Consider the following 24,314-nt stretch of genomic DNA (forward strand, 5'->3'; position numbering starts at 1 on the left):
ATAACTTTTTAGGCTATATAAGCAGTAAGGTACAGAAACTGGAAATATTTGCAAAGCAAATGCCTACAAAATAATATCAAATTTTCATTGCCCAAGGGAGGAAGACAAAAACTCTCAGGATTGCAAGGGAAGTTCAGACTGCATCTACATTAATTTGCTCTGACTTTCATCAGTTGGGATCTAACAGCCCACTGACCTGCCCCTTTATTTAATTCTTTCTTATAACACACTGTTCACTCTTGAACTTTTTCCACAGATCACTCCTTCGTGGGTTGTGTTGATAGTACAGTAGAGTTCTACTATAAGCAGATCCCCAAAGTGATCAAATTTTATTTAAGAAAAAAAGACCCTTCCCGCCCCTAATTCTCTGTCATTCCAGCAACCTTGTTTACAGTGTAATCTTACAAACGGTTATACTGGTACTAGTCAAGAGTCAACAAACAGGGTCACAGAGCCAAGAATGACTGAATGGTGTTTCTCCATATGTCAGCTTTGTCATGGAAGGAAATATATTGTGTAACTATGCCCTCTAGATGTCTCCTCCTCTGCTTCCATGAATTTAAAATTAACAAAAGGTGCCTTGGCTGAAAGTAATATTTAGAAGAGAATATAAAAGGAAGTAATAAAAAAGAGTAGAAGTCTCTGTAAACTGCCTAGGGGAGTGAGACAACAGCTTCGCCTCCCGCCCTGTAAGAGCAATGTTTGAGTCATACATAACTGCCTGAGCTCAAACTCAAAGCTATAGGTAGTGCTTTTGGCCCATTCTTTACTTTCATGAAACTTCTGTCTGGGTGGACTCAGGTTAACAGAGTCTCTGTTCACAGCTGCTGCTGTGTGGAGACAGTTAAAAAAAGCCATACCCACAGGATCTGTGGAACACAGTCTCAGGCAGAATGAACAAAGTATTTTTTTTTCTGTCTTCTGACTTTCTTAATCTTATTTTGATCTTCACTCCTTCCCCACCTCTCATCATGCATTCCCTCTAACTGAAGCTGACTCCAATTCTGTGAGCTCTCCTGTTTTATCCCTATACTGTACTCTTCACGTCCCAGAAAAGCATCCCGACTCACTCCACCCTGTACTTCTGATATAAATTCCACTTCCCTAACACCTCCCAAGCTTGCTTTGTATTAGCATCAATGCTCAGTCTTTAGAGAAGAGTACCAGCACCACCTGGCCTAACAAAGAATACAGGGAACTTCCTCTCATGGCATTCAAGTTGGCACAGATCAACCAATGAATGGCATCCTGCAAAAAGATAGCTAGATAAATTGTTGGACCAAGCACATTTAATTTATACAGCATAATTTTCTTTTACATAACATGTATTTTTTTGTCTTATGCAAAGCAGCTATATAAACTTACATGTCATTTTTTCCTTGTGAATCTGCACCCACATGCTCCACTTCTGTATAATAACTCTTAATATTTGGACGTTGTAATGGACTACTGCTAGAGCCATCTTCTGCTTTACCTCTTTTCTTTTGTTCTTTTTCAGCAGATTATATTTTATCCACCCTCTGAATTGTAAAACAGAATGAGTAACTTAATATGACTCCCAACCTGAATGAAGTAAAAATCTATAAAACTCTGCAATTTGCTGTAAAATACAAAGCAGTCAAGCTCAACACTATAAACTTCTGAGTAGAACTGATATTTGTTATTTATAATTTAAATAAAATATGCACTGATAATATTTTTCAGTTGTAATTCATTCACTCATTTTAATAAAATTTCTACTTGTTCATAATATTCTACAGTATTGAGCAATAAAAACTTGCTTGTTTCCACCATCGTATACTCCTGCTTCTGTCAGCTATGCTTTAATGTACAGATCTGTATTTGAGTGTTTATAGAAAATAATTTAAAAGTGCTAGATGCATGCATTTACTTAAGTCCTATTTACATTTTCTTGGTGATACAAATAAAAATTAATATAATAGAATACAAACAATTTATATCTTAACAATTTTAACCTTTGGTAAAAATCCCATTTCTTTTCTAAGCTAAGTAATAAGAAACAGTTAGATTCAGAACAAAAAAAATGTATTTCAAATGAATCATATGTTGCTGATATATTAAAATACACTATCTCTCCATACCTGATTTGCTGGAAAGACTACTGAATAAATTAGACGTTACATGACTACTTTTATTTGCCAAAATCTCTCTCATTTCAAATAATAATTAAAAAAATCATTTCATATAGTTGGGAGCAATTATAAATGGAACATTCTACTGTTCCAGTCCAAATTCTGTGACAATTAAACAAAACTCTTAGCTCAGACAATCTTCAGAATGCTGCTGTAAAGGAAAAAGGAATAATCTTCAATGTCCCCGGTGTATAAAACAAAAAGGAAAAAAAAAAAAAAAAAAGATTTCTCTTGTAGCAAGGAAGGCTCAGGTATTAGGAAAATATTTCTAGTAGAAAGGATTATGAAGTACTGGAATAAACTGCCTGCAGAGATTGTCATGTCTCCAACACCTGTGATTTTTAAGATTACTAAAACCAGCCTAGATCAATGTTCACCAAGGCTAACCACAGTATACCTTGAAAATCTTCACCTCCCTACCAATTCTGTTATTCTATGATTCTTAGTAGGATTTACACCAGTCTTCTTAACAGAGTTGTACCTCCCATACAATTAGCATTGTATGCTTTTCAAAACAAAATAGCCCAAACTTACCTATTCTAAATGGAGGATCACTAAAATTTGATACACATGCTTATAACAAAGAAATTAACGAACATGTTTATTTATTGTGATCATCACATTTTAAAACACTTCTATGTATTATCCCCATATTTAAAAGGAAAAGTTGTATTCCATAAAGTATGAGTTACCTAATCCCAAGCATAAAGGAAACCGAAGAAAGAACAGAAGAGAACACAGACCTTTTACTTTCAGACCCAAACACGAATTATCCTTTTATTCATGGATATATTACCATATTCCTGGCAAATAGAACGGATTAAAGTACAGAAATGTCAAAGGACTTTGTTCAGGTCTGGAACAGGCAGAAACTCAGAATTTACTAGTTTTAACATACAATAACATTGGTGAAGAAAAATAAAGCCAAATCTAAGTTTCTAATCTCTCTTCATGTTGTTCTGTTAAAATGAAAACTTGTTCCTCCCCCAAAGGAACTACATAAATATTGCTTTGGTAAAAGATTTTTCCTGAGATGTTCCTGAGGTATATGTAAAATGCATATACTTACCCAAAATACAGCTTCATTAAGTTTCTGCTGTAAAAGTCCCATGCTTTGGCACATAATTCTTCAGTCATCTAAACAAATCATTTATGACATTAGTACACAAAACACTGCTGTGTTATGAATATTTTAAAATCAGACAACAGTACGAAATCTTGTATTTTCCATGTTGATTGGTGCAAATTAAAAGTGTCTATTTTAAAGAGACGAATGTTCAAGTATAATTTTCTGTGTATAGTTAGAAGTACTTTGCTACCAAATTACACTTTTGTTTTTACCCACAGAAGTTAAAGGAAAAGCTAAATTAGCATACAAAACAGAACTAATATGTGTGCTTGAGGGAAAGCTCAATAACTGAAATTTAGTCTTTCATACCTCATATCTACCCTTTTATAGATCAGCTGTATCCAGCAATTTAGTATATTAAACAAATACTTTAGTTACTCTTTGCAAAAATATTTTCATGACCCATTGCTATGTAAACCATTTAGCACATGATTCTAACTCATACGTATTTTAATAAACCTGTTTGAACTCCTACAAAACCAAAATCATGTAAGACTACAGGCTAAGAATATCCCTCTAAAATAAAATATGGTCCTTTGAATGTGCAAATAGAAACTGGGCCTCAGAAAATACTGTTTTTCATCTCATTTATTGTTCTTACTCCTAAGAAAATCCATGAGAGGATTTGACTGCAACACGTTTGCACATTTATACATATACTGTATAAATCAACCATTCCTCTTTTACACTGATTAATATAAATTTGAGTGGTTGGTAAAAGAAGAAACAGCTAAAATTGAATTGCAGTAAACTGACAGTACAGATGTACTACGAGAAAACAAAATTGAGTACAGTTATACACAGGTAACTAAGAGAAAAATCTGGTCACACTGCATGCCAACTTACTGACTAAATTACTTAGACTACTTTCTTTCATGGTCATACAGCAATTTTCTCCTCTGAATGTTTTAAAATAACAGTTTTTCTTCTCTACAGGTGACTTTTTTTGATCAGTAAAACCAAAATGTTTACCTCTGTATTGCTTTATGTACAATAATACTGCATTTAACTGTAACTATTAATTGTTAGTGTTGATAGCACTTTCCAAGACTTAACGGTTCAAGTGTAATTTTAGGAATCAGCCTAAGTAAAACTAAATAATGCATAGAAAAAAAATGCAATTGAAACTAGATTCATATGTATGTGGAACTCTTTTTTAAATTATGACCAAATATGAAACAGGAACTACTTGCTCCCTACTATATGCCTAGATGACATTAGGTTTTGGACGCAAATCAGTATCAATAGAAAGAAACACACAGTATCATATTCCTCGCCTTAGCTATAGAAGAGTAATATGAGAAAACTTAAAACCAGAATATGAGTATTCAGTATTAGAAGATTTGTTCACAGCATAGATTTAATGCAAATGTTCAATGATTTTTACCAATTGTTCACCATCTAGTCCGAAAACAGTGTTCAGGTAAGTTTCTGAAATCCTCTTTAATTTGGGGTGTAATGACAGGTTAACACACATATACCTTTAAAAGAGAAGCAAATTGTATTAACCATATTAGTATACCCAAAAGAAAATGCATCTTTTCTCTGTACCTAATAGATTACAGTTATATGTTATGGTATCATAATGTTATTATTAAAAGATTAAGACTTATATCACTTTCATTACAAATACCTATAGCAGCCATTTTTTGAATGTGTTTACAAAATATGAAAACAAATTATGATTTACTGCTACTCTTAGAGCTATGTTGAAATATGGTGTACATCAGACCTTAATACATTCCATGTAATATCTGTCTTGGACATTTCCTATCAGATTATATACTATTTTGTTTCTCATCTTAATATTGACTGAGCAGCCATTTCAAATTTTCAGTAGTTGGAGCAATGTCTCCTGCTGCTGCAGACAGGCCATGCCATGTCTAGGTAGGTAAACTGTTTTGTTTTCATTTTAAAAAAAGAGAAAACACACTGCCATGAGCCAAATAAATCAAAAAAGACTATGCTCCATTACACTTCCATGAAAAACACGTTTCCCAGAGGGCCAAAATTAAAAGAGAAATCAAGTCAGTTTTCAACTTCTAGGAAAGACATCATAAATAGTGTAAACAATAAAACCTCATCATTATGGTTCAGACTGTTGGTGCACCTTGTGATATGAGGAATTGTGTTACCCCATGGAGAACCCCAGGGAAAGGACACAATAAGGGCACAAATCTGCCATCACCCACTGTAATGATTTTACCTGCTACCACAATGTACCTAAGTCAGGCTGTGAGTACATGCGGAGTGTTTGGGGGTCCAGGCAACTCCTGAGATCTCTGCTTGAGTGGGCCCAAAGATTAAGGATTAATTATTCACCTCCTACTGAAAACTCAACCTGAAGTGACAACTGCACATAATATAGAAGTGAGGTAAGTACCTCCCTGGCTAGCCCTTTGAAATTACAGCTTCTTCACATTGCAACAGATGCCTATTTTCCTAGCATTAACCATGGCTTTGTCCATTATATTGCCCTCTCTCTTTTTTCCAATTCTTATTCTCTAGGTTTTTCTAGCTCCCATCTAAATAGATCAGCAGCGTCTTTTGGGGTCAGTTTTAATCCAGTGATGAACACTGCAATTTTCTGACAACGATGAGGCATTTTACAGAACTCAGTATCTCAACAGAACAGTCCCTTACTAAAAACTTGTATCAGTGACAGCAAACCTACTTAACCTAACTCTAAAAAATTATATTGTATAGACTTTACATGTTAAACAGAATTTAATTCATATTGAATTAAGACTTTCCACCTCCTTCATGTACAAAGCTCTTTCACTCCCCAGCAGATTTTTTGCCTCCAGGGACCTTTTTTCTTTTCTTATTTGCTTACAGTACAATCTCTGTAGAAGTTCTTCTCAATATTTAAAGCTTTCTTGCAGCTTAATCCTGATGATACCCTAAAACATCACGCTTGATTATTGCACAGCTGTGACACCTACAAATGAAACTGCATTCTTGGATGAAGTCCAGCAAGTAAAAAAAGAGAGTGCTCCATCTTCTTAGTGATTCATGTCAATGCAAATACCATTATGGCTTGTTGCTCTTCCCTCTGCACCAGCTGAAGTTTTTTCCTGATATTCAAAATCTTCAATGGACCAGAATTTATAAACCTCAAAGATGGCATATTTACAAAACACAACTTTTCTTGAAACACATCTGAACCATGAAATTACTTAATTATATGTGTAAGTTAAAGCAGGAGGGGAAGTAACTTTCACAGGAGCTGCACCAACAGTAATGAATATGCTTCAAAAAAAGGTAAGAACAGATGATCTTACAATACTCAAAACTAATGCAAAACTTTGTGTCTTGTTTTCTGCACAGTAAGCTAAGAATACACACACACATTTTCACTCTTTTGTCAGGTACAGACTAAATATAAATTAATCAGGGTGGGGGGGGGGTTGTGTCTACCAGTGGGCAAAAAGTATTAACAAGTCTGAGAAAAAGCACTTGCTGTGAAACATATTTTTAAAAATTCAGATGGCATTTTTAGCCTATAAGATTTGCACATATTTTAGAGACCAAACCCTGCTCCCATTTAAGTCAATAACAGTATTTTCTAAGATTCCAGTGTAAACAGAAATAAATCCTTAGTCTTTTTTTACTCATGCTATGATGACTTCACTTAAAAGGATGAAAGAACACACAAGAGAAAAAATGAGAAATACTACAGTTAATGATTCAGTGCTTGAAGGCCACATCCCTGGTTCATATAGGTACACATACTGTGGACAGCAATGAAGTTATAACAAGTAACACAACCTCAGTTTTGATTACCACAAAAGTAAGGGTTTAATATATTAACTAAACAAAGAGGAGCATTAAATAGAGGTTATATTCATCAGATATTCTGTAGAAAAAAAACCCACAACCCATAGATATGAAAATAAAAATATTTTCTATGTTTTTAGAAGATATTGTCTTACTGTATTTGCAATATCATATGCCATTAATATTTGCAGAAAAAGCGGTATTAACATTTAACTTGCAGTCTACACAGTAGATGCTGTGCCATTAGCATATTTTATAAGTCCAAGTTCAATATTATAAACCACATAGCACACACACAATCATTTAGTATGTACCATAAGACAGCATCTAATCCCTTTTCCATTATTTCTCTGAGCTTTTCTTCTAAAAATTTAAGTGGATCTTCTGGACGCATAACAATTACACCACAAAGCAGCACCTGCAAAAAGAAACTTCAAATTAATGCCTTTGTGTTAACAGCAAAGTAACATCTAGATATGAAACTGTTAAAATAAGCACAAGATTACCAGCATCTTTTAAAATACTGTAAAAAAGAGAAGCATTTCTTTTTGTCACTTACCTCCCCTTTCATTCAATTTTTAAAGGTGATATTGCATGTAACAGCATAGTTCAATGGCTAGACTTCAAAGCACTGGGTTTAGGGTAGTAATAAAACATGTGGTATTTCTTTAACAATTTCTACTAAGAATTTCATTGCTTTTAATGTGCATTAAAGAAAGAATATATAGAAGATTGGATAATTTTATTTACTTAATGAAAAATAGAATTTAAAACAAGATTAATCCTTTGTACTAAAGAGTATGTTGAATGGGAAGCATGGCCACAAATTGATCTTGTAACCAGTATTGAAAACAAAATGCAGTTTAAAAAAAAAGATTTGCTTTTCAGGATTGTGTTATCACACTATTTTGCATTATCTTTTAGTAATAATGCACAATAACCAGTGAACCATTTTTCTCATTTGTCCTTTAGCTGTCTTCAGCTAAAGGACATAGATTGTTTATTTTTGGATTGTGAGCTCACATACAGCAAGAATGTCCAAAGTATATTGATTTTTAAAAGTATACTGGCAAATTGCAGTTATTTAAGTGAATATTTAATGAAAACTATAAACTAGAAGTTTTTGTGCCCGGTAAAAATTTCAAAACATGACTGTGTATCTTTAACTAGACGTTAACCTATGTTAAGGCAAAAGATGCTGTCCTGGTACACACTCTCTTGTTTCTATTTCCCTCTGTCTGTTATAAAGAAACTAGCTTTTATTGGTTATCACAAAAACAACATCTGAATTTTTTAGATTTTCTTTCAGCCCTGACACTTAGAGAACTGTTTTTCTTTGCCTCTGCCCGCTTTTCACTACCACCACTCCCCATGGTGCAGTTCGATGGTACACAACTAAATTTTGCCATTCAGAGTCTGCTCTGGCCTCTCTAAGCTCATCACCAAAATTCTGACTGTGCACTCTCACCATCCACTTATGTTTAATTTTCCCAAACCATGGCCTTTCACCTATGCACTCAGTGCATAGAAATACTTTCTTCATTTTCTAACATCCATGTTGATTGTGACTTGTTATTACTGTAATACAACTGGTCTATATAAATATAAAACTAAATTTTAAAACCAGGAAATATCTGAAGCATGTTTGCTGGATCAAGACAAAACAATAATATAATGGTTTACTCACTGTACAAACTCAGATGATGCAATACTACTTTCCTTTCAAGACATGGCCTCTTGCTATTATTAAATTAATGTGGAGCATGTGCTTGAATCCTTTTCAGGAAGCATGGTGGGAGGACAAGGGAAAAGAGGAAGGCTCTGAATCAAAACCATGCTATGGATATAGAGCAAAAGCCATGCACAACATACAGGTGAGGAAAAGCACCCTGTCAAGCGGGCCCTCACTCTGTAGAGGCAGAGAGCAGGGCAGGCAGGTAGAAGGAGCAGCCTGGGAACTTTTGTGTGCTGGAGAGGCTTTCCACATGCTAATCAGAATACAATGTAGAAACAGAATCAGACAGTAATGTAAATTCGAAAGGATCTCTGAAGGCTGTTGAACAGAAGTTGTGGATATCCCATCACTGGAAGTGTTCAAAGGCAGGCTGGATGGGCCTTTGAGCAACTTGATCTAGTGAAAGATGTCCCTGCCCATTGCAGGGGGGTTAGACTTGATGGTCTTTGAAGGTTTCTTCCAACCCAAACAATTCTATTATTCTAAGTTAAGACCAATATGAAAAGGCAAAGAAAAATATTTCTTTATGCGCAGACACAATGAAAGGCAACTGTCTTCAGTTTAGACACCTTGAATATTTATAACACTAATCAACACATTGATTCCAACCTTAGCATCTCTTCAATCTTCTTAACAAAAATGTAACTTGCAAGGTATATCTTGATGGTTGACTATATTAAGAAAATATTACAACTCCATCACTTTTCACTGTAATTAATGACAAATAATATACTTTTAAATAATATACAGGCAGTTAAATGGCTTTCATAACAAATTTTCGCAGGGACAGATTTCCCAAAGCCAATCCCAACATTGGTCGGCTACTCCCTCTGCTGGATTGAGCCAGTACATGTCTGCCATATGAATGCCATTTTTTATTATTTCAAGTTTTGTTACTTTTTTTTTTTTTTACTTTTTCAAACACACATAAACAACTATTTTCCTTTGGATGTTCTGAAAGGTCTCTAAAACAGGAAATCCAAACTATGCAACCATATATTGGAGTGCAAGGCCTCTGTTTAGCATTTGAGAATTCCTTTATAACACTTAAATAAGGAAGGAATCGTAACACCTGGTCTTGCAATTCTCATTCAGGTACTCTTCAGTGATGCTTGGGCCAGGCATAAAACTGAAAACAATTAAGCCAAATCTGTACAAGTCTGGCTATTTCTATCAGACTTCTACAAGACTCTCAACAATCTGAAAGAGTCCACCTACAATTTTTCTCACCCTATAAATTTTATTTATTCATAACATTAAACAACTAAAAGTATACTCATACATCAAATGATCATTAGTCACACATCATCACAACCCCCAGCTAACCAACTACCAAACAAGTATTAAAAAAAAAAAAAAAAAAAATCAACAAAACTGCTGCATTGCAAGTAAGTTATCAGGCTAGAATTAAATATTTAGGTCAGTTTTTATATGAACTGCTTCTATTCATCAATCTGAAAAAGCTCATCTGTTGTTTAAAAGTTCACAAAGGAAAAGTCCTAAAATTGTGCAGCATTCAATTTAAAGCTCAGTAATGGAAGAACCATTTTTAGCATCCCTTCCTGTGTACATTTAGCAACTGTTAAAAATACATTCATACCTAGCTACATATATTCTTATTCCTTATTCATGTGTGAAAGAGAGCTATTGAGAATCAGCATAGTCATCATCTGAATAAAATATTTGATACTGATATCCAACAAGTTTTACAAACTCTTCAGCTATAACATTTTTTTGTCATTGAAATGAGCTCAGTACACAGACCAATAGTTTTGTTGATGTTAACAGATATTTTCTAAACAGTAACTTCCATTTATTTCCAACACCAAATAGAGAGCATGACTGGGTGGCATGGATGATGACTATCAGCTGTGCCTTAGAAAATATTCCCTAAGAGGATGAAGAAACATTCATGTCTTGTCTATAAAGTTTTCCAAAGCAAAAAGTTTCAATATCTAAGTTCTATGCCTCAAAAATCAGGTAACCTAAACCCAACATAGTCATTTTTACCAAAAATTCTTAACAGTGGCATAGTTTCATCATTTTCTCTTACTCTTACAAATCAAAACAGCGTCTACCCAATAGTAATCTATTAGAGATGTAACAAGCTTTAAACTTAATGATTCTCCCAAACCCCATAACCTATCCAGAATCAGTAGATGGCTAGATGTAGTTTTGTTAACAGGTCCTGCTGTTTTCTTGCAAACCCTCATAATGTGCAGTGCTTTTCCAGAAGCACCTACTAAAATCAAGAGACTGTATCTTTTCCTGTTGAATATTAAAAAATGAACTAAATAGGTTCCACAAAGACTCTCTTTTCTGTGAAGCCTGGATAAAAGGCCTTGATGATGGTTGGTTTTGATGGGTTGTGACTACTGCCTATCCCTGCTCATCAATCTTACAGTGTCTTTGTGTTTTTCATGCCCATTTGTGTTTCTTATGTCCATTTGCTGACTCACCATCAGCTTATAAGGCACCTGGGTAGGGAACGTCTTTTGATAAATGTATAGCACCTAGCACAACATAGTATCCTGAGTCATTACCTAGGTTTCTAAGCATTATGATGATGATGATGATTATTGCAAGAAGTAGTATGTGAGATCAATATAAAAAAAAAATTTACCAAGAAAAATATGAATTTTGTTATTTTGCTACAGAGGTGTGTTATTTCCCAGCCTCATACTTCCAGTGCTGAAGATGTGCTGTTCACTGTATATTCCAGTTACATTACCATTTATACATTTCAGCTATTCCATTAACACCTTGCTTAAATGTCAATGCAGTGTTATAAATACTAAATATTATTATTATTATTTCATATCTACCTGCAATAAGAGACTACACCCTTAAACCAGATGTGTTTTGCAAAGACAGTAAAAGCCTGCTATCCCCAGGAGGAGTTCTAGCATGGTGTGCAGCACCCCAAAGCAGCAAATTAACTGTGATCATGAAACTGATGCAAAACTCTGACAAAATGGTAGTCAACTTTGTCTCTGGACAACCCAGAAAGTCTGGTCTGTTGTGGCTGTTCCCCCGAGGGGAAGAGGAGAAAAAGAGGAGGTTGTGTGAAACACATAATGAGGCCAGGACTGGCCATGAGCTTCAGCCTTCCATTAACCCAGAGCAGAAAGCCTGGCTTCTCTCAAAGGCTTCTCCTTCCAGCCATAACCCCATTCCTCATCCTACCACTTTAGCCATTTACCCTTCATGGCAAAATTCATTTGGGTCATACAGCAGAAAAATCATAAGCCAGCTCTCTATCCATATTTAATTTTAACTTTGTAAGAATACAGCTACTAACAACAGTGAAAGTCGTCATACGCATAGTGTTTGCAGGATTACAGTTTGCCTGACTTTTTATGGATACTGTTTAGAAGTAAATCTGGATGAGAACTGAAAGAGAGAAATCAGACAGGAATGAAACACTCAGACGCAGCAGGGAATCCCAAATTATTTGGACATGATTATTTGGACTCCAACTGTGTTTGGACCATGTCCAAACCACAACCTAACTGTAAAAAGACTTAAACAAATGGCCATTTTAGAATTCTATATCCTTAATTTTGAGAATATCTGTATAAATGTTCATAGGTCTCAGCTTAGCTTTGATGTTCCTTAATACAGGGACCAGTATTATCTCATTTACCTTCATACCAAGCATACTGTAACTTCAGAAAGAAATTAAAATGTAATAAAATGAATTAAGAAATATGGCTAGATATCAGCAAGCACCAACCTCTAAGAAAGAAGAAAAAAAATGATTAAAAAAAAATCTTACACAGGCTAATTTTTAACTGGTTCTTTCTTCTAAGAAATTCCTTTTAATCTTAATTCTTTCATTTTTAGTTTATTAACTTAATGCCACTGTTGCTATAAAGGTATTTATAACTTTTGCTTAGAAATGTAAATATGAGCTATTTTTGAAGTGCTGAACCAAGAAATACACCTCACACAAATATATCTTATCTTTTGTTTTTCTGTGCTTTAAAAAACAAAGAATGATCAAGAGACAGACTCTCAGGAGAGGTACTCAGTCTGCATGGCAGCGCTGCTCTATAATTATTCTAATTGGCTCAAGATTTCTTTATTAATGTTTCCATGGAAATCCTCACTGTAATAGCTGCTTGCAAATGGGGTCTATTTTTGGTAGCTTAAAAGTATCAGGATGTCTCTTAAACTTGTATTTGTGCATTGTGCCTTTCTTTGTTTTAAGGAAACTGAAGAACAGCTGCTGCAGATTTTGAAACAGGCAGAGATGAATGTGACAAACAGGGAGGAAACTAAAAAAATAGAGAATCAGTTAAGAATCATGAAGGCAAACCCACCAACTCTGCTTCCCCCACAGTCCTTCATGTTATGACAAACAATTTTACTCTCCAACATTTCATGAGGTTTATTTACTCCTGGGCCAATAAATATCTAATCCACCTGAGACAAGGGGACCAGTATCTGAAAGGTGGTCCACCGCCATCCTTACCTTTGACAGGCCATTAAAAACTACAGGTTGTACCCGTAGCACTCAAAAAGGAAAGAAGTGTCCAGCTGACACGTAGAGGTACTTCTGTAAAAACTAAAGAACTTAAGCAAATCTAGGGAAGGTGCTGGTGCAGTTCACTGCACTTGCCTTCATTTCAGTCATCGGTTGAGTTTAAACATGGATTAAGAAGCAGAATTACCTTGTTCCATCTTGCTCCTATGTTTACAGTTTTCACAAATTGCTTGAAGCAAGCTATTAACAGAAGAACGAAACCACGGCCCACACCAGCAGAGAGCAGCGTCAGGGGTGTGAAATACCCTGGCCAACGCTGAGGGACCCGGCACCTGGGCACTGCTCAGGGGCAAGGGGGGGGGGGGGGGGGGGGGGAACCCTTCGCGGCGGGGGGTCGCCTCCCTCCCAGGGAGGCTACCGGGCGAGTCTGCGGTCCCACCGGCTCCAGTGGGGACCAGGCTGCCGACCACCTAGGACGACCGGCCGGGTGGTGGAGGGCAGGGGCGGCCGAGAAGGCTGCCTCCCACACACCGCGGGGCGACGTGCTCCCCGCAACGCCTGCCATGGCGCGGGCCGACCCCGCCACCCTTCCCGCCCGCCAGCGGCGGCGCCTGCGCGGAAAGCGGGGGCGCGGGCCGGGGCGGGCGGCTGGCTGGCTGGCTAGCTGCGGATCCCGGGGTGTAAGGAGGGGGCCGTTTCCCGCCGCCCCGCTCGGCGGGCTCTGCCGCCGTTACCTCGTAGACGTGGAGGAGGTTGTGGCGGCTGAAGTAAGCGCGGAGCTCGGGGCTCGCGGTCCCGAGGGACGCCATGGCGGCGCTGGGCGCAGCGGCGGTCGCGTAGCAACGGGCCCGCGGCCTGCAGCTGCCCGGGCCGAGGTGCCCTGCCGTCCCCGCTGCCGCCCTCCGCGGCACCTGCAGCCGGCTGGGACGGGCACCCTGTCCCTGCCCCGCGGACAGCTACGCACCCCTGTCCGCCCCAGCCTGCTCCCCGCTCCCCCGTCGCGTGGGGCGAGGAGCGGTGGAAAGGCTTTCATGCGCCCGGAGGCAGAGAGAGGGGTGTCTGCCGATTACTGCTCCGAGCGGTCCCGGATGGCCCTCCCAGCCCCGCACTACCAGGGTTTCCTTGCCAGTGCTTCGGCTCTCCACCCCGGCCCAGTTTTCAGCCGAGCTAAGCGCTACCGGCGTTCCCTGCTGCTGCTGCCAGCGTGCACCACGGAGGCCCAGCACGTTTGCAGGTGTTAGGTGTCGGAAAGGGCAGCGGCTGAGAAACCGTGGCCCTGCATTCGTATTTAAAGCCAGCAAGCGTGGTGAGGATTTGGCCGGCAGGTATACGCACCCCCGAGGCAAATGTTTTCAGCATCTGTATTTTTAATACATTGCCGTGTTTTGTTAAAACTTTAAATAGTTGTGGTTTGGTTTTGGGGTTTTTTTTTTTAGGGAGGTTGTGTCTGGCCTAATTAATGTCTTTATAAGCAGCTTGGTAGCTATAAAAAAGGCGCATCTTTATTTCCCTCCCAGGTACCGGCTGCAGCAGCCTTCCCAAAGGGGAAGCCTGTTCGGTACGCGGTGCTCAGACCGGCCTGGGGGCGCGCGCTGGTTTTTTTTCCTCTAAAACGTCGTCGCTACGCGGGTTTGCGCTTCGCTGCGCCCCAGCAGGGCCGGGGACTCCCTCGGCACCCCCGGCAGACCCGCGGCAGGGCAGAGCCGCGGGCCCCAGGGCCCGGCTGCGGGAGGGAAGGGAAGGGAAGCGGGGCCGGAGCTGAGCTGAGCCGCGCCGGATGGGGCGGCGGCTTCCGCGGGCGGGCGGCGCGGGCAGGGGCGCTGCCGCCGCCGGGGGAAATGGGGGAGCCGCGGGGGGCGGCGGTGAGAGCGGCGGCCGTCCTGCTCGGGGCTGGCGCCTGCTACTGCCTGTGGCGGCTGGCGGCGGGCGGCCGGCGGCGGCGGCGGCCCTCAGGTGAGGGGCAGGGCGGGAGGGCCGGCGCGCCGCCGCCTGCCTGCGGGCCGAGCGGGCCCCGGCCGGGCCTCCGCTGTGCCGGTGGGCGCGGAGCAGGTCCGCGCAGCTGTGGCGGGGCCCGGCGCCGGCTTCCAGCCCCCGCCCCTGGAGCGCGGCTCCGGGCTGCTGCCCGCCTGCGGCCTCGGGGCGGACCTGCTCCCCGTGAGAGGGGGTACCGCGGTCCTGCCTGTCGGCCCTCTGATAGCCATGCGACGCGTTCAGAGGACTCTCGAGCACGTTTTATTTTTACAAAAGCCTAATTTTTTATTTTTTACATCCCTTAAAGCGTACGTCCAATCAGTGTATTTACTTACTGGGCTGATTTGCTGTTCTGATATTAAAGTTATTTGTGTCCCCCCTGTAATTCAAAGCTAAACAGTCTTTAGACGAGGATGAGGGTGAGATGAGGATAAAAAAGGATTTTGTTTTTCAAGCAAGGTCTTGGATCATCATAATTAACTTTGACCTCGCCGAAGAATACCGTGGTGTTTGCCTGGTGAGATAGTGGAAGCAAATATGTGGAATTATAAAGGACTGGTTAGCTTCTCAGAAGTCATCTCGAGTCATCGCTGACTAGTCCAGTAGTCATAGATTGGGTCTTCAGGCTATTCAGCTAGCTAAATAGTTCTGCCTCCAACCTGGCTGAAAATGGTCTTTGATGGCATTTGTGTCACCCTTTTTTGAAAGCCAGGTACTCCATAACATCATCCTGACTCAGAAACAGCCTTCCTCAGTTGTTTGAGTGATGCCGTCATAGGCAGTGTTCTTAACATTGGGGTTGTTACTTTGTCAAAGGACCTCGGGGTTCTAGCAAAACGTCTTTATCATAATTTCTGGAAGTAGCAGTCTGCAAGTCAGAAGTTTTGTTTTCCTACAGTGTCCAGACAGATTTCCATATTTCATTTCAGGGAACACAAGGAAAAAAGTTAACATGTTTGGTGAATATTCCTAATAATTTTGAAGGGGAGGTTTGCTGTTGGTTAACCAGAGGGTAATACACCTCAAGATGTTACTATGTATTCCTTTTATTTTCTACTTTGAAAAGAGGCAGGCAGAGGACTGGAGGTGAGGGAAAGGCTGGAAATCTTGCTGTCGTAAAACAGTCTTTTTGCCATGATATGACGGTTGGGTACAATCAAAACAACGCATCCTACAACTGAGAGCTAAACCTCAGCTTTGTAAAAAACGTTAACTGGTAACTAAGTGAAATGTCTCGAACTCGGTATCAAGTATTTCATTTTTAAACACTGACAGACAACAGTCCTCCAGCATCAACCCATACCGTGGATGAGGATGCTCTACAGAAACTTATTCATTTGCTCCAGGCCACAGATGATCCATTAATTCAAGAGCAAGCTTTAATCACTCTCAGCAACAGTGCTGCCTTCTCTGTAAATCAAGTAAGTATTGTTCTGTAAAAAACAACAGTGTTTCAATACCAGTTGTAATGGAAGATGAGAGGTGCTGTTTTGCTGAAGAGTGACACAGGACTGAGAGCTAGGATAGCTTGTGTTCTAAAACCTATTTTATGTCTATGTTTTAATTTCTGCTAGCCCAAATAATATAATTTACCAGCTTCACAGAATTTGCCTAAGCTTAATGTTTGTACAACTTAAAAAGTCTGTACAGACTTCTATATTTTAAATATGCTGTAAATGTATCTTTTGTTGCTTACAGTTACGTAATGTTAATGAAAGGGTTGAATTGGAGAAGGGTTAAATTCTTTCAGGATGAGGTCTGAAATTTACTGAGATAATTTAAACTAATTTTTTATCTTTACAAAGTTGTATGATACTTACATCTTAGCAACTTTCCAACTCTCCAGGTCTCTTCAAATCAATTGGAAATACAATGCAGAAAAGCTTTGAGCTGGATGCAGATTTTCATGCCTTTGTAAAGGTTTAACCTCCAGGGTCCCACCCTTTTTTTTTTTTCCTGTCCTTTTTGCATGGTACTTATGACAGCTGTCTATTTTGGATTCTCAGAACTGTTTTCTTAATAGAAATCTCTCGGAACAGAATGTAACTGAATCCCAAGGCCCATTGGCCCATTTTTCATTTACTTGAAAACAGTACATGTTTTTTTTCAGTGATGGTTAGAGTCTAAGTGAAAAAGATTTTAAAAAAATCAAATGTAATGGAAAAGAAAGATAAAGTTTTGGAAGTTCTACTCATAATAATATAAAGCTGTTATCTTGAAATTCTGTTCTGTTCAGTCAGGACTTTTAGGTACTGTGGCCTGGCTCAGCTATTCTATAAAGTCATTATGCAATAGTTACCTTTGATTCTTTATAATCTAAAATGCTTTAAGCATGCTCTGCAGGCCAGATTTTAAAACTAAAGGTGTTGTGCCATTGTCAAATAATGTCAAATAATACTTTGGCCCTAAGCAGGACTATCCTTAATTTCAATGGAAGCAATAAAGCAATATCTACTAACACTCTCTCTTCAAACAGAGTAGTCTGTTCTGGAAGTCTTCATTCACACATTCTATTTGCGTTAAAATGGAAACTTTGAGGAAAGCCTTCAGCATTTAATTTAAATTTTTAAAAATCTTATTAAATATCTGTTTTATATTTCAGGACATAATCCGAAATTTGGGTGGCCTTTCTGTTATTGGAGGGATGCTCTCAGATTGCGTTCCCAAAGTTAAAGAAAAAGCACTAAATGCACTTAATAATTTGAGTATGAATATTAAAAATCAGGAAGAGATACAGGTAAGTTTCTTAAAGGGAAAAATCAAAGTAATTGAGACACAGGAGATAGTATAAGGCTTTCAGCATATTTGTTAAATATAAGCCAGGATGCCCAAATGTTTTGATGTTAGCCATACGAGTCAGCAGATCTGGATGATCTGTGCGTCCTAAGGCCAAAAGGATAACTTAAAAATGCATTGGATCACTGGCACTTACTTTTTTAAGACAGTTAGGAAACTAGGCAGTTTGTGTTCAGCTTTCACCAAATGCTGTTAAACAGAGATTGTGCTGCTAAGTTTGTAGTAAAATTATGTGAGGCAAGATGAGTTCCAAACATGCCTAGAACATCAGCAGTGGTTGTTTCATAGGATGGATTGCAGACTGAACTTAGCATTACTCCTTAGGCAAGGGAGAAGAAAACAGTAATTGATCCCCTGCGTTTGTGTAAGACCAATTTTTCAGGGTGATACTTTCATTTTAAAAGAATAGTATGTAAAAATGATAACAAGTCCCGCTGGTAAATATAGTAGATGCTATGGATGTGAAAGGACCAACCATCAAAAAAGTATCCACTTTGACATTATCAGATTAATCAATAGATCAAGAAGTGTCCAAGCAGTGAGCTGATGCAGATTTGAAGATTTTTACTAGTTTTTTCATTAGCTTGAGAAAAAGGCAGTTTGACTGTATGTGGTAGTTTGCAGCATCTTTAGTGCTGAGCAATTTTTTTTAAAGTAGTGCTTGCCAACAGCAGATATTTATGTAGGCATATAGGTAGAAAACAACTCCTTTGGTAAAGGCAAAGTAATTTTTTTCTCAGTTAAGACTCCAAGATTTGCTGTATACTGTCATCCAGAAGAAAATTTGGTAAATAATAGTTGTTAATGTCAGTTGTCATCACTGTTCCTGAGGAGTACTCCAGTGAATGGGCCACACAGTTGGAAGAAAGGATTTTATTCCAAGACTTGCCCTTAGCTTGTTCTTAACATTTAAGATGACGTTAGTTGCTGTAAGTGATTTTTTAAATAACTCCTTAAAGCAGCTGTGCCACTTCTGAGATGGAGTCAAAGGAATTTGGGTTTTCAGAGCAATTTATGCTTCAGGAAGGTTAGTGAGCATAACTCTCTAACATCTGCTTCTATCATCCCAATAGAATGTTTGAATATATTCAAAACAAAAAAGTACTTGTTTCTAAGAACCTTGATCAGGTTATGTATTCAGCCAGCAGTGTTCAAGAGGTATTTACGCTACTGTAGCTAGACCACTGATCCTATTCGTGAATAGAAAATCTGCTTGTGTCAAAAAATGCCTTCTCTTTTTTTCTGCTTCCCTTTTTCCCCAGGTATATATTGTGCAAGTTTGCAGGAACGTTGAGTCAGCTCCCCTGAACTCTGATCTGCAGCTAGCTGGACTCAGATTGTTGACAAATATGTCTGTTACCAGTGACTACCACCATAAGATGATAAACTCAATTCCATGCTTGTTTCATTTGCTTTCAGAAGGAACTGAAAGGACACAGGTACTGGGTAGTGTATTGTTACAAACCATTTATGAAGCCGCTTTACTTGTCTCCTTTTTACTGTTCTTGTAAAATGGTTTTGATTTTCTAAGCACAGTCTAATATTCATTAGTGATAGCAGATAGTGCATAAAATATGGATCTATATTACTTTCTCAATGTAAATTCAGAAAGAGGGGAGAAAGGGAATCTTGATAATGGAACCGTTGGGCTAGAGCTCTACTAAAGCAGTGCTGTGTGCACTGCTATTGTCCTATGCCTTTGCTATAGCAACTCCAGAATTCTCTTCTGCTTGCTAAACATTGCTACTGCATCACAGAGCAAGGAGAATCTGCATGTGAAAGGCTTCACTGATGCACGAATCTCCCTAGGGAAACATGCCAAGCAGTGATAACCTAAGTTATGGACTTCTGTTCCCTTATGCTTATTGCACCTCTTGCAACTCTAGTGACTGCAATAGGAAATTGTGCTTATTTGTGAATTATTGTAATATTGAAAAAAGATAAAAGCTTCAATTGGGGACCAAATTCAGGATTTATTCAAGATGTCACAGTACCATCGATATCAATGTACTCAGTTGCTCTATCAGATCATACCAGTTTTCCAAACCACATTTCCATTAAGCTTAGCAGACATATTTTACTGACGTACTATAAGTAGCACTTGGCCTTTTTCTAGTGTTTAGTTAAAAGATTAGTGTTATAAGGTCCAGGAAAGTACCAAAGTGTATCTGTATATACTTCTGATCACATTTTAAATACAGTGCTTAACCATCCTCTGTCTATTTTAAAAATATTCCATATTTTGCCTACTGTGAGTTGTTGATAGATCTTGCCTTACTTCGATGTTTAAGTTAAACTGAATTTGCTTCTAAAATGTCTATAGTTAGTACATACGTGCTAGTGACTCCGTAAGGTCTGTTTTTTCCTATACCAAAGACTGAAGTGCACAACTCTCAAGAGGTTAGTTCACCCATTTTACCTTTTCCTCTCTAAGTAAACGCTGACATTATTGGTGCCCATTACTGCTGTACTTACTGTTTGCAATGAACTTATATGTTCCTCACTTCAGATTCAAGTTTTGAAAGTGCTTGTGAACTTATCTGCAAACCCAGCCATGACAAGACATCTTCTTAGAGCAAAAGTAAGGTTCTTGCTGTTTCATTATATTTTTAGCATTTATACACATGTATACATGTAGATATGTGCAGGCATTAGAAAAATTTTACCGTATTAGAAGTATATATGCAACTCCAGAGTAAAATTCTAGGCAGTACCTGGTTAGTAGTGGTAGCTAGAAGTGTACATTCATTCACAGGCTAGCTTTCTTCCAGAGTGTAGTGTAATACAGATACTGTACTTGCAGAGGGAGAGTCACAGGGTCTATGCGCTTGAAGACAGTTGGCCATACTTCTATGTACCATTCCAAATAATCAGTGACAACTTGCAGAAGCCTGTTCTCACCTTCCCTTTCCACCAAAGGGGTAGTACTGTAAACTTTTGTATGTAATAAAGGTACCCTGATGAGTTTCAAAAACAACCCCAAAACCTCACTTCCAGACGCGCAGTCAGTATATAGATTGAAGACCAGGTACAAACATCAAACACAACCAGTACTGTAAATGATCCTTCTCAACAGCTGTTTCTATAGCTAACATACTGTACCCAAGATGACCACATTCCACTGAAATCCCCACATCTTTCCTCAAATGCAGCCATAAAACTGTTGTCTCTTAAGCACTGTAAGTGAACTTTCCCTGTGCATTTACTTGCATCTTCATGGAGAAGTTTATCTGACTATTGCTGGCCTTGGCATGCAAGTTTATTTCAGCTATATCCTTTTCTCACACCAAAACAAAGAGTCAGGGACTGGAACAGTGCTGCATCCTCCTCCCGCTCCCCAAAGTAAGTTTCTTCAAAGATGCAGTGGCTTTTATTTTTGAGCTATCTGCCATGAGCAAATCTAGAGTAGATACTACCAGCTTTTCATTATTAATACAAGATTAGGGTAGCTAAACATTCAGTTCTCTGTTAAACGTGTATCCTTTTCTGATTTATTATATGTGCTAACATAAAAACATTCAGACCACTGCAGAGGGCAAAGCAACATTATTGAGAAGGAAAGCAGACCCTTCCAAACGGGAATTTTCCAGACAGCCACATTTTGGAGATTGAAAGTACAAAGCATTTATTAGCCTGTGATGCACAAGCTAGTCTTTTCTAAAGAGGAAATGTGCATGCAGTGCAAGTTTCTGGCATGCTTTCACAACATGTGGAGTTCTGGTATTTCATAGGGTTTGTTTTAGATGGTTTAGGTGCAGATTTTTTCTTTTTTTTTTTTTTTTTAAAGTTAGATTTAGTTACATGTACTTTTACTGCTGGTGATTAAGTATGGATTATTTCTTGAATGTCCTAGGTGCCATCACTGCTGTTGCTTTTTGACAACTGTATAAACAGAGATATTCTGCTCAGAGCCCTGGTGTTTGCAGCAAACTTGAAAAAGAATATGAACAATGAAGATGGCACCATGATTCAGGACCAATACAGTGAACATTCAATTTTCTCCACGCTCTGCAGGGACTCTACCCCATTTGCTCAGAAACTGGCATCTTTGTTGCATCACCCCGATACAGAAGTGAAAGAGCAAGTTGTGAGAATATTAACACAGTAGTGATTTTTTTAAAAAACAGACTGACCTGATGAAAATATATAATCTTAGGAATGATATGCTACAAAACTCCCAACAAGCAAACAGTAAAACAACCATAAAAAATACTGAATACTACCATATTACTAGGCACAGATCAGTTACTACAAAAGAGAATGCAATGTCTTTAATATAAGAGCATGACAGTTTTTTTGTTTGTGGTTTTTGTTTTTTTTTTTTTTTTAACACGAGCAAGACAGAAGCAATAGCTTAATTAGTACTGAGAAACCAGTGTGCAGCTGGTACATGTACACAAAGGGGGAGGAATAGTTTAAAACTTGAAAACTTTCATACGTACAGTGAACATTTTAAATGGATGACTAAAGTGAATCAAAATATTATTCTCAATGTCAAAGAATTTTTGTTGCCTTAAGTATTTACAGCTGTTGAATAAATACCTCTATAAAATGGCGCGTTAAAGATTTAGCAATTAGAGATTAGACCTTTACATTTTATTAATCTGATATCTGCTAAATGGGTGCTAGCAAATCTTAGAAAATACTAAATAAAAACAATACCAAACTATCATTGGCTTCCTACAAATGAAATGTTTCTACAAATTTCCTACAAATTTTTCAATGAAAACTGCATGTTAAAGTTACTCAGCCTATGTTTTTTCACCTTACCTGCATGGAACATATTCTAAAACTACATTCTCATATGCTTAGTATATCCATTCCACTTAGCCAAACTGCAGTGTAGTTAACAACTGTGCAAGGTTTCTACACTGAAAAAAATGGAAAGGATTTTATCTTTCTTTAAAATTGCCACTCTAAGGAAAGCATACATATTTTTCAAAGTATTTTATTATGAGTCAAAGATCATCTGCAACTGCAATTCAACATTCTCATCTTTATAAAAAAAAGTCTACATTTTTACAAAAGCTTCCTGTTCTGCAGCAGCCCTTGAGCCTGCTTTCCTTTGAGAGCTTTACTCCTTTTTCTCTGCAACTGGAACATCATTGGAATAAATGCTTCTGTTGAGTTAGCTCCCCTAAAGTTTTAGTCAGCAATCCAGAGTTAATTAAAAATGAAGTGGAATACATATAAACATCACTATAAAAAACCCAGAAGTTTCACTGATGAACATAAAACATACTAGAAAACACTTCATACTAAAATGAGACTACAAGAACTTCCTGAACACCGCATCATAAAGGAAGAAAGGTGTCAGGCGTAAAGGCTAGAAAACAAGTTTTCCACCTTGTACCATTTTTAAGAGCTGTATTACCTCAACTGTTACCATATGCTTCATCTTTCTAAGTTAATATACCCACTCTGCTCTTAATAAAATATTACTCTTCTTTTTCTGTAATTTAATAGATATTTATTTTCAGTAGGCAACTTTGCAAATAGCTAAAACTGCAAGAAAAACTTGACCTCGAAAATAAAACACCTCTATGCCCTGAGCAATACAGGGGTAAATCTGTATATATCTAATTTATCTGCAGAGGTAGTTTTAACTCATCAGGAATACAATTAAGGCAGAAATAGAAGTTGGCATGACTCCCAGTCAGAACCCTGACAATTGCTGCATTGACAGTGAACTTCCCTTTCTCCTTCCCACTGCTCCAAAACCACTGTTTTGTAATAAGCAAGTTACATTACAATCACTTAATGTTTTGCCACTTTGTGATTTAATTTTTTTCTGCTTCTGTATTAAACAAAGAAAAATAAAGGCTAGGTCAGACACTAACAATTTACAGATCCCACCTTTCTCTTCTTCTGAGAAGAACTTAGACTAGTCTGTTCTAGGTATTTATGACATGTGTTTTCTAAGCTCAACAACAAAGATGTCTAGATATCCCTCTCCATATTCTCCAGCCTAAATATAAGTTTTTCAAATATTATCTTTTCGATAATTAAAATTGATCTCTTATCCTTTGCTTTGATAGCTGACAGAAACCAGTCACCCTTTTCTAAAATTACATGAAAACTTGTTACAGTGTTGTCTCAGTCTTCTTTTTCTGGTCTATTTTTAAATGCTTTCTTCATAGAACAATGCTGTTGAGATGTTTTGAAATCAGGCAAGACTCTCCAAAGTGTCTTCAGGCAGGTGTGTCTAATTTGTTTTATCCCCCACCCCACACCCTAGATGGAATCTTATCAGCACCAAGC

At 38.3% G+C, this 24,314-nt stretch overlaps 2 protein-coding genes across 7 annotated transcripts in view; one reads left to right on the plus strand and one right to left on the minus strand.

The window, feature by feature from the left end:
* FBXL13 (F-box and leucine rich repeat protein 13) overlaps window positions 1-14,242 on the minus strand; it is a 94,162-nt gene extending 79,920 nt beyond the window's left edge. For 2 of the 5 annotated variants that reach the window (XM_030013567.2, XM_030013566.2), the window contains exons 1-5: window positions 14,021-14,242; window positions 7,377-7,480; window positions 4,670-4,763; window positions 3,223-3,290; window positions 1,366-1,520 (exon numbers count right to left, since the gene is read on the minus strand). In XM_030013567.2, the coding sequence (XP_029869427.1) occupies window positions 1,366-1,520; window positions 3,223-3,290; window positions 4,670-4,763; window positions 7,377-7,480; window positions 14,021-14,095 (496 nt within the window). In that variant the 5' untranslated portion in view covers window positions 14,096-14,242. Of the gene's footprint in view, window positions 1-1,365; window positions 1,521-3,222; window positions 3,291-4,669; window positions 4,764-7,376; window positions 7,481-13,274; window positions 13,382-13,473; window positions 13,638-14,020 lie in introns of those variants that run through there. The other 3 variants (XM_030013568.2, XM_030013569.2, XM_030013570.2) reach the window with 3 other exon arrangements.
* ARMC10 (armadillo repeat containing 10) lies at window positions 13,790-22,722 on the plus strand. Of its 2 annotated transcripts, none has more exons than XM_030013580.2 (6): window positions 13,790-14,053; window positions 16,527-16,678; window positions 17,860-17,994; window positions 19,316-19,492; window positions 20,563-20,634; window positions 21,907-22,722. In XM_030013580.2, coding segments are annotated over exons 1-6 (792 nt in total). In that variant the 5' UTR covers window positions 13,790-14,052; the 3' UTR covers window positions 22,162-22,722. The 2 variants fall into 2 exon arrangements, with proteins under 2 accessions (XP_029869440.1, XP_029869439.1); XM_030013579.2 differs by lacking the exon at window positions 13,790-14,053 and adding an exon at window positions 15,125-15,239 and having other exon boundaries at window positions 16,533-16,678.
* The last annotated feature ends 1,592 nt before the right edge of the window (window positions 22,723-24,314 follow it).

Source organism: Aquila chrysaetos, chromosome 5, assembly GCF_900496995.4.
Source record: "Aquila chrysaetos chrysaetos chromosome 5, bAquChr1.4, whole genome shotgun sequence".
Classification (NCBI taxonomy): domain Eukaryota; kingdom Metazoa; phylum Chordata; class Aves; order Accipitriformes; family Accipitridae; genus Aquila; species Aquila chrysaetos.

What these genes read in the sequence shown, in the direction of transcription:
- ARMC10 (XM_030013579.2), top strand. Translation starts at nt 15,125, where the DNA reads ATGGGGGAGCCGCGGGGGGCGGCGGTGAGAGCGGCGGCCGTCCTGCTC. An exon ending in CTGCCTTCTCTGTAAATCAA is followed by an intron (nt 16,679 to 17,859) that starts GTAAGTATTGTT and finishes TTTATATTTCAG; the next exon opens with GACATAATCCGAAATTTGGG. An exon ending in GACATCTTCTTAGAGCAAAA is followed by an intron (nt 20,635 to 21,906) that starts GTAAGGTTCTTG and finishes TGAATGTCCTAG; the next exon opens with GTGCCATCACTGCTGTTGCT.